The sequence below is a fragment of the Suricata suricatta genome, chromosome 6 (assembly GCF_006229205.1).
Source record: "Suricata suricatta isolate VVHF042 chromosome 6, meerkat_22Aug2017_6uvM2_HiC, whole genome shotgun sequence".
Classification (NCBI taxonomy): domain Eukaryota; kingdom Metazoa; phylum Chordata; class Mammalia; order Carnivora; family Herpestidae; genus Suricata; species Suricata suricatta.
The window spans coordinates 88407619-88418081 of NC_043705.1; the positions used below are offsets into that span (position 1 = coordinate 88407619).

The window sequence follows — 10463 nt, forward strand, 5'->3', positions numbered from 1 at the left end:
TTGGATGCTTAAGCAACTGCGCAACCCAGGCACTCCTCCTGTTCTTTATCTTTTAATGAAAGTGTGGACTAGGTATGAAATGGCTTAGAAAACATGAGGATAAGGAGCGAGAGTCCTGGTTAAGGTAAGGTGAAGCTAAGACCAAATAATTGGTCATGGCCCTTGATGATGACCTTTGCCGAGCAGCTGGCAGTGATTGGCCTTACACATTCTGTTCTCTCTACCGCGGCAGGCTAGCAAGAGGCTTGAGTGTTTTGCAAGGTATATATAAAAATGCGTTCGTTGAGCTGAATCTTATTCATATCTTCTCTTTCTGAAGGGGCACTTACAGAGTGCTATGATGAACTGGGAAACAGGTATCAGCTTCCAGTCTATTGCTTGGCCCCACCAATCAACATGATCGAGGAAAAGAGCGACATAGAGACTCTGGATATTCCTGAGCCACCGCCTAATTCTGGCTACGAATGTCAGCTCCGTTTGCGCCTTTCCACAGGCAAAGACCTCAGACTTGTGGTCCGCAGCACAGACACCGTGTACCACATGAAGAGGAGGCTGCACGCGGCGGAAGGAGTGGAGCCGAGCAGTCAGCGATGGTTCTTCTCTGGCAGACCTCTCACCGACAAGATGAAGTTGGAAGAGCTGAAGATCCCAAAGGACTATGTTGTACAGGTTATAATGAGCCAGCCTTTGCAAAACCCAACACCAGTTGAGAATTGATTGGTCCTGTTGGCTGGTCCCCAGATCCCTCCCGCCCCTTTTTATTATTGTTGTTGTCATTTCCTACTCTATGGCGTGAAATTTATTTTCACTGCTCTGAATTCCGTATGAATGGATTTAGTTCTGAGGAATTACCAGTGAAAAATTCCATCTGTGATGGAGCCCAACGAAAATAATTAATAAAACACAAAGAGCCAGGCTTTGAGACTCATGTAATTACAGTTTCTAATTTGAAAGGCAGTTAAAAGATAGCCATTTATTTTAAAATACCCAACAACAATGTAATGACTGTACTTAAACAATTTGGACTGTAAATAGAATGTTACGTCCATGAAGAAAACAGCACCAAGCACCTTGTGAATACAGAATCAGAAAAATAAAAATAAATTCCAGAAGTCATCAATAACAGTTATAAAATTTGAGCTTTTTAAAATGGAAACTGAAAAAAGCAGTATTTAAGGTTCACTTCTATTCTGGTCTTAATTCTTTACTCAATTAGTATTTAGCCATAAAGGAGTAGAGACTGGCAAATTGTGTTTTAGTATTGCTTTCCCTGTCCCCGTATCTTGAGCTCCTTATTTACATTCACACTAAATTTTGGTGCCTTCCAACACATTGGTGGCAGGCACCCTTCTGGAACACTAGGCAATAATTTAGTCAGTGTGGTCAGATCTCTGATTTTCAGCTGATACTCAGCTGAAAAGTCACTTGTCCATTTGCTGCATAGATATTTTGAAATGTCTATATGACGAAGCTGTTTTTATATCCAGGCTTAGAAGGTCATACTATGTAATACCTTCAGTTCATCTACCTATTCTGCTTGGGACTTTCCAGCGTGTGCCCCCAGATGCACTGGGCTGGGGAATGCAAGGAATCAAGGGCAAGTGTCCCCGCCAGAAGATTATAAAGTAAATTCTCACTCTTCCCCCAGTCTGCAGGAAGGGTGTAAGGAAAACCCATTGTATCTGTGCCTGGGAGAATTGTGCCTATTTTCAGTCTTTAAAAGAAAATGTCAACTCCTAATTTACTAGTTTGTTTACGGACATCACTTAAACATCAGCAGTGAGACCAAATGATGAAATACTGCTTTATACACGTTAGTGCTTTCCAGTTCACGGTTACCTCTACTCGTGGTGGATGACAATTTTCCTCTCTCATCTTTCCTAGCAAAGAGTCCAATTAAGAACCATCTGCAGATTAGATGAGAAGACTAAGAAATCTGATGAGAGCACCTGATTCTCTCATACTGTGACTGGAATAAAGCTGCCAAGGATTACATTGAATTGGGAGCCTTTTCTGAGTTTGTTCCAGAAATGAGAAGGGGGCTATTCCATAATCACTGTAGCCCCGAGTCTCAGTGAGATGGCAAAGTAGAGACAGGAAGGTGCATAGACTGCCCTCCGTTGAGAAATGATCAGACCTCCACACCTATTTGGATGAGAAGCACTATTATTAATTTTAATGGCAAAATGAAACTGCTAATTAGTTTAAATGTAAAGTTTAAAATGGTATTAAATTTCCCGTAGCCTGACTAGATATAATATCTGTAATTGTAACTTATCCTGTTTCTGAGAGCTTTACTTCCCTTTCTTTATGCAATCATTTTAAAGATTGTGGCTACATTTAATTTAGGATTGCTGATAATTGAATCTAAATTCAAGAGACGATAGCAGCATTCATTCCGAAGGAGTATTTTTATATCTGAAGGTGGAGGCTTGAGGGTATTTGAATATCACGCCCCTCTCATCAAAGAGTTTGTCCTTTGTGTGCCGCATTGACTAATAGCAACATCTCTCAAAGTTTGACAACTGGAAAAGTGTTCAAACCTATTATTTTTTTTTAACTTCAATTGGGTGGTAGCAGTAATCTATGGTTGGTAAGAAGGTTTTTTGTTTGTTTAGAATTTGAGCTCTCTTAAGAATTTATTTTGTTTTAAAGGAAAATACACTTTGCGTAACAATTTTCTGGGCATGTTTAACTAACCTGGATGAGAAAACCATGGTGCTGTTTAATGTAAATAGATTGACTTAAGATTGGACCAATACTTGATGTGTACAATTTTAGTATGTAGGGTTTTTGTGCTTTTTTTAAAAAAAATGTTCAATTTTTCCTCTTTGTCTTGGCTTTTATTCTGGGTTTTTGTTTTTCTCTACAAAAGGGTAATCTGCCTCAATCTAATAAAACCTCTAAAAAGGTTTTTCTTTTTTTGAAAACCTTACCTCAATAAATAACAAGTTCATTATCACCAGACTTATGCTCCGCTATGCCACACCGTACATGGTCATTTATAAATATGCTTTATCTTTCATGTTGAAGTCTTGGTCTAAATAGGCTGTTGTGTTTTTTCTTTTTTCTTTTTTTGTCTATTTTAGAGCTAGAGTGGGAGTAGGGGAGAGGGGCAGAGAGAGAGAGAAAATCTTAAGCAGCCTTCATACTCAGCGTGGAGCTGCACAGCCTGACATAGGGCTGGATTCCATGACCCTGAAATCATGACCTGAGCCAAAATCAGGAGTCAGATGCTCAACTGACTGAGCCACCCAGGCTCCCCAGCTGCTGTTGGATTTTTGTTTTTTTTTGTTATTTTTGAGTCAGGCCGTAAATAGGAACTCGTAATTCTGTTTTCTGGAAACAGTTCAATTCTTACCTGTTTTGGATGAAAGTGGCAGGCTTTGGTAATTATTTTTTTATTTTTTAGTGTTTATTTATTTTTGAGAGAGAGAGAAAGAGACAGAGCATGACCATGGGAGGGGCAGAGAGAGAAGGAGACACAGAATCTGAAGCAGGCTCTAGGCTCTGAGCTGTCAGCACAGAGCCCAACATGGAGCTCAAACCCACAAACCATGAGATCATGACCTGAGCTGAAGTCCTCTGCTTAACCGACTGAGCCACCCAGGCAGGCACCCTAACACTAGGTGCCCTAATAATTTTTTATTTAAAATAGGTGATAAATATGCTTGGGGCGGGGGAAAATCCAAACATAACAAAGTAAAGTCTCTTTACTCCCTGGATATAACAACTCTTAGCACTTTTCTGGGTATCTTTGAAGATACTCTAGCCAGCAGTTCCTCAACTTCAGCATGCTTAAGAATTAACCTAGAAGGCATATTGAAACAGATGGCTGGACTCTTCTCCTGGGGGGTTCCACGTTAGTAGGGCTGAGTGGGCCACAGTAATTTGGTTTTCTGAACATTCCCAGATACTGTCACTGCTGGTCTGGAGATTTACACCATGAGAACCACTGTTCTGCCTTGAATATATTCACCCATTCTTCCCTGTTTTTTTCCATAAATACATAACACTATTGTGCACCTTGATTTCTCTTTAAAATGATGAATCTTGGATCTGCATCATCCCTCTCATGGCTACACCAGCATCTTGTCTGGGGTACCAGTCAGACTTAATTTTGGTCAGTTTGGCTGTTTGCAATCTTGCTACTATAAACCATGCTGCCGTGAAATGTCCTCTGATAGTTCTATCTTGGTGTGTCTGTCCGTCTATAGAATGCACTCCTCAAGAGAGAATTGCTACATCAAAGAGTCTGTACGTTTAGAGAGTAGAAGCACAGTTGCCCTCCAAATAGATCTTGCCAGTTTAACAGTGCAACAGTGCGACTGCGCTTATTTTCCTGTAAATCCTAACCAGCATTTTCATCTTTGACAATCTAAGTGAGTATCTGTGTCCTATGGTCCTACTTTGTATATTTGCTTTGAAGGTTAGCATTTTACTCTATATATTAGGCCCCCCCCCACAAATTGTCACTCATATTTGTGGTGCATTCTGGTCTTTATCCTCTTGATTTGTAAATATTAAGGAAATGAGTCACTCTCTATCATATATTACCATTTGTTTCTGGTTTTGTGTTAATTTACCTTGCACAGATTTTAAGTTTTCCTTGGTTGGATCTATCAGTGTTGTGTTTTATGGCATCTGGGTTTTCTTTACTTCAAAAGGTCTTACCCACGCAGATTATAAGATTTTTTTTCTCATGTTTTTACTATGTTTTATGGTTTCATTATCTGGAATTATTTTGGTGGAAAGAATAGTAGCCCAGGTTTATTTATTTATTTGTTTGTTTTTATAGGTAGCTAGTTAATCCCACTCCGATTCTACTTATTGAATAATTTTCTTTGTTCTTTTTCCAATTGATATGGGAAAAAAATCACTCTTATTGTTTTTTTTTTTTTTTTTTAGGAGAGAGAGTGTACCTGCATGAGCAGGGGCAGGGCAGAGAGAGAGGGAGAGAGAATCCCAAGCAGGCTCCACACAGTGCAAAGCCTGATGCCAGGCTCGATCCCACAAACTGAAATCATGACTGGAGCTGATACCAAAAGTTGGTTGCTTGGGGGGGCCTGGGTGGCTCAGTCAGTTCAGTGTCTGACTTCAGCCCAGGTCATGATTTTACAGTTTGTGAGTTCAAGCCCTGCACTGTCTCTCCACTGTTGGTGAGGAGCCCACTTCAGATCCTCTGTCTCCCTCTCTCTCTGCCACTCCCCTGCTTATCCTTTCTCTCTCAAAAACAAATACACATTAAAAAAAAAAAAGTCGGTTGCTTAACTGACTGGTCACCCAGGTGCCTGTTTGTTTATTTGTTTGCTTGCTTATTTGTTAGTTACAGAAAGAGCACAAGCTGGGCAGGGACAGGGAGAATTTCAAGCAGGCTCCATATCCAGGCGGAGCCCCTAACCACTGTGAAATCTTAACAAGTCTGACACTTAACTGACCGAGCCACTCAGGTGCCCCTTTTCACAGTTCTTAAGACTATACTTTTTTAATGGTCTTTTCTTATTAACTGAACAAATCAGCAAATATATCTGTGTCCATCTCCTACTCTCAAATGCTATGATTTAGTATTTTTATTTACAGAAAAGGAAAAAAGAGTGTGGCTGATAACCTCCCTCGCAGTAACTGGGCGCCTGTGCTGTCTGTCCTCTGGCTCTGTGAAGGTTGTTCCTGTGGGTGACCTCATTTCCGCAGGTGTCAGCAGAGTTGATTTGGCCTTTTCTAGTCCTTGTCTTTGGCATGAGGCAAGTGAGAATACATGAGAGCTAAGGACTACTGGAAGAGAAATGATTTCACTTTGCTTAGCTTCCTCTAAAATTCCTTCCTCTTGGGGGCGCCTGGGTAGCTCAGTTGGTTATGCGTCTGACTGGCTCAGGTCATGATCTCTCGGTTCATGAGTTTGAGCCCCTTGTTGGGCTCTCTGCTGTCAGCATGGACCCTGCTTTGGATCCTCTGTTCCCCTTTCTTTCTGCCCCTTTCCCACTCACTCTCTTTCTCAAAATTATATAAAAATTAAAAATAAAACTCTTGCTTCTTTCCAGCGGATACTGTTTGTGGAAGAAGCGGTCCTGTGGTGCTGGGCTCCGGGCTGATGCTGTAGTCCTCTCTCCAGTGCCAGCTCTGCCAGTGCGGCCGCTCTGCCCATCGCGTGGGCCCCCCAAACAGCACGTGCTTTGCCGACCAAGGAATTCTAATGTAACTATGACGTGGAATGTAGGGGGTTGCCACCACCCAAAAATTACCTAAATGTACTGGGTCTAACTGAGCACAGTGGATTCACTCACTGTGGGAATAATGAAACTTAATTGAAACATCTACCTACACATTTTTATTTTATTGTTTTTGTATTTAAGTTTATTTTTTTACATTTATTTATTTTGAGAGACAGAGAGGGAAAGAAGGAGAATCCCAAGCAGGCCTCAAACTGTCGAGGCAGAGGCCTCCCCACCCCCAGTGCAGGACTTGAACTCACAAACTGTGAGCTCATGACCTGAGCTGAAATCAAGAGTCAGATGCCTAACCGATGGAGCCACCCAGGTGCCCATACACACACATTTTTAAAAACTTTAAGTCCCAGGCCCCTGGGTGGCTCTGTCGGTTAAGTGACCAACTTCAGCTCAGGTCATGATCTCATGGCTCGAGAGTTCAAACCCCGCATCAGGCTCTGTGCTGACAGCTGGAGCCTGGAGCCTGCTTTGGATTCTGTGTCTCCCCCTCTCTTTGGCTTTCCCCTACTTGTGCTGTCTCTGTGTCTCAAAAATAAATAAACATTAAAAAAACAAGTTTAAAAACATTAAGTCCCGTAATGTAATTGAGAAAAAGAGTCCCAAAATAGACACTGACAGATTGTTTTCTTTGTTCTACTCCTAGTCCCAAAAGAATGTCATTTTACCCCTGTATTGAATTTTAGTTTTTACACAGAGTTTCAGTTTGGGCCCATCAGAGCTAAATGCTCAATATCCTGGTTCCATTCTAGAACTGCCCAATTTATGAAAATGCACTTGGGGCTCCTGGGTGGCTCAGTTAAGTATCCGACTTCAGCTCAGGTCATGATCCCATAGCTCGTGGGTTTGAGCCCCGCATCAGGCTCTGTGCTGACAGCTGAGAGCCTGGAGCCTGCTTCAGATTCTTTTTTGTTCGTTTGTTTTTTAATTTTATTTTTGAGAGAGAGAGAGAGACAGCATGAATAGGGGAGGGTCAGAGAGAGAGGGAGACACAGAATCCGAAGCAGGCTCCAGGCTCTGAGCTAGCTGTCAGCACAGAGCCCAACGCAGGGCTCGAACCCATGAACTGTGAGATCATGACCTGAGCCACCCTGCTCAGGTCATGATTAAGCCAGCTGCTTAACCGACTGAGCCACCCAGGCGCCCCGCCTGCTTCAGATTCTGTGTCTCTCTCTCTCTGCCTCCTTCCCCGCTCATGCTCTACCTTTCTCTCCTTCAAAAATAAATAAACATTTAAAAAATAATTAAATAAAAAGAGAGAATGGCCTTTCCTGAGTGGCGGCGAGAGCGGCGGGTGTGCCATGAAAGCCTCGGGCACACTGCAAGAGTACAAGGTGGTGGGGCGCTGCCTGCCCACCCCCAAGTGCCACACTCCACCGCTCTATCGCATGCGCATCTTTGCACCGAATCATGTCGTCGCCAAGTCCCGCTTCTGGTACTTTGTGTCTCAGCTGAAGAAGATGAAGAAGTCTTCGGGGGAAATTGTCTACTGCGGACAGGTGTTGGAGAAATCCCCGCTGCGGGTGAAGAACTTCGGCATCTGGCTGCGCTATGACTCCCGCAGCAGCACCCACAACATGTACCCGAGTACCGGGACCTGACGACGGCGGGCGCCGTCACCCAGTGCTACCGAGACATGGGCGCCCGGCACCGCGCCCGCGCCCACTCCATCCAGATCCTGAAGGTGGAGGAGATCGCAGCCAGCAAGTGCCGCCGGCCCGCCATCAAGAAGTTCCACGACTCCAAGATCAAGTTCCCGCTGCCCCACCGGGTCCTGCGTAGCCAGCACAAGCCACGCTTCACCACCAAGAGGCCCAACACCTTCTTTTAGATGCAGAGCCTCCCTGGCCCCGGGTTAGCTCGAATAAACTCCTTTCGGAAACCAGGAAAAAAGAAAGAAAAGAATGCTCTTAAAAGGATTTCTCAGGGATGCCTGATGACTCAATCGGTTAAGTGTCCGACTCTTGATTTTGGCTCAGATCATGATCTGAGTCATGTTGGGCTCTGCACTGGGGGTGGAGCCTGCTTGAGATTCTCTCCCTCTCAGGCTCGCTCTCTCTCTCAAAACATTTTCTAAAGGAGTTTTAAACATCCGATAGTTGAATCCTGGTACCTTTTATTGTCACCTGATGCTATCCAGGGAGGAGGGGAAACTCATTCCTGAAACTTTGGCCATTTGACATTAATTTTAAATTAACTTGAAATATATGAATAAGTTATTTCAAAGTTTAAAACGTAGTTAAAACTCAAACCAATGATACTTATCTTCAGTGTTCCCTTCTCCCTCCCTGCCCCCCATTCTGAGAGAGTAAAAGGCATAGTATCTTCATTGTTTTAAAGTCGGTGTCTATAAAAAACACATATGCCGTGGTTACTTCCATATCTCAGGAGTGTTGCCCTTGGAAAATAGGAAAGAGAAATCTTTCTAAGATGTCATGATAGTTTCTCCTTCGAGAACTCTGTGTAGATCTTACAGCTGTCTAGGTAGCAAAAGGCATCTAGGCTTCCAGAAAAGAGGCAGAAACCTGTCCCAAGATAAGCATAATGGCAAGATGGTTTGAAATGATGGCTAATTTCCAGCCGTCATTTTCCAGCCGGATATTCCCAGTCTCTCAATTCAATACTCTGTGTGGGTGTAGTAGTGTCCAAACTGTTTGCTGGAGGGTGTTCTCCTGGGGGAAGACCTGCAAGCTATTTCACCAAATCAGAGGAAGAGAGAAGCACTGTTCTGAGGTGCTTTGTACCTTAAACTCAGAGAGCGTTCATGATAATGCGCATGATTTCTGTTCTTAGGAGTTTGACTTACGAACGACAATCTTAGCTAAGCAGTGTTGTTTTCTGTTGCACGTTGATGGTGATTTTTGATGCTAATTAGGCAATTCTTGAATGCCTTATGGTCAGTTATAATGTACAACTGACCCTTAAGGAATTCTTAGTTTATAGTAAATGGGTTGTACTTTAATTGCCCAACTTGTTCCTCAAAAGTTTATGGTAGAAAGAGCTGGGTTAATTAGTATTATGCAGAAGGGGATTCTGAGCCAGTGAAATGCTGGCTTGAAATGTAAACGGAATCTGCTAAAACTGAAGTCAATTACTCCGATCATTTGCTCGGAGCATGGGCATCTAATTGACCTTGAATTTAAATCGCGGTCCTGCCGCTAGCACACCATGAGTTTTTGGGAAAGGCTCTTAATTTCTCTAGGCCTCAGTTTCCTCACCTGTAAATTCTGGATAACCCCTGACTCACAGGGTTATGAGTGTAAATAACTTCTCAAGCCTCTCAGCATCTAAAGCACCTGCCTAACCTATAGCAACCCCTTACTAAATGGTAATTATCACCATTACTATCACAATAAGGTAAGGGGCATCCGGGGGGCTCAGTCAGTTTAGCATCCAACTCTTGATTTTGGCTTAGGTCATGATCTCACAATTCTGTGAGTCTGAGTCCTGCATTGGGCTCTGTGCTGACAGCATAGAGCCTGCTGGGATTCTGTTTCTCTTTTTCTCTGCCCTCCCCTGCTTGCGCTCTCCCTCTTGCTCTCCCTCTCTCTCTCTCTGTCTCAAAAATAAATAAACATTTAAAAAAATATATACCACAGTACATTTAGGTAAGGTGGTTTCACAAGCCCCATGCTAAAAACATTTAAATATTATTCAAGGCATTAGTTAAACAATAAAATTATACAAGGACATGTAATTATTTTTCCATAGTAGATTTGTACCATTGCTTAAGTACCTTAGTAATTTAGATCCTAGGAAGACCATAGCTCCCCTATATCCTTAAAAGTATTGGGGCCCCTGGGCGGCTCAGTCAGTTGGTTAAGCACCCAACTCGGGATTTCAGCTCAGGTCATCTCAGGGTTTGTGGGATTGAGCCCCAAGTCGGGCTCTACCCTGACAGGGCAGGGACTGCCTGGGATTTTCTCTCTCCCTCCTATTGTCTCTGCCTCTCCCATGCTCACTTGCTCTCAAAATAAATATACTTTTTTTTTTTAAGAAATAAAACTGTCATTCCCTTGCAGGTAGAGGCAGAGTGCCATATGCCAATTTGAAGTGTCTTGCATGCAGGATTGAGAGAATTGAAAGGATTCTGAGAGTATTGGACTAGTGCCAAGCCCTGGAAGAGCATCATTGTCTTTCAGCTGCTTAGCTCCAGTCAGGGTTTGAAACTATTTGGATATACAGGGACCTTAGGAGCAGTGCTTATCTGAAAAGCTGCAACAGAACTGAGACAGGTCCACA

At 43.0% G+C, this 10463-nt stretch overlaps 1 protein-coding gene and 1 pseudogene across 4 annotated transcripts in view; both read left to right on the forward strand.

Annotated features, from left to right (window-relative positions):
• Window positions 1-6312, forward strand: part of UBTD2 (ubiquitin domain containing 2) — a 60003-nt gene extending 53691 nt beyond the window's left edge. For 2 of the 4 annotated variants that reach the window (XM_029942855.1, XM_029942858.1), the window contains exons 3-4: window positions 320-669; window positions 1885-2826. In XM_029942855.1, the coding sequence (XP_029798715.1) occupies window positions 320-669; window positions 1885-1953 (419 nt within the window). In that variant the 3' untranslated portion in view covers window positions 1954-2826. Of the gene's footprint in view, window positions 1-319; window positions 2827-6038 lie in introns of those variants that run through there. The other 2 variants (XM_029942856.1, XM_029942857.1) reach the window with 2 other exon arrangements.
• Window positions 6313-7522: 1210 nt separating this feature from the next.
• LOC115293801 lies at window positions 7523-8102 on the forward strand (annotated as a pseudogene).
• The last annotated feature ends 2361 nt before the right edge of the window (window positions 8103-10463 follow it).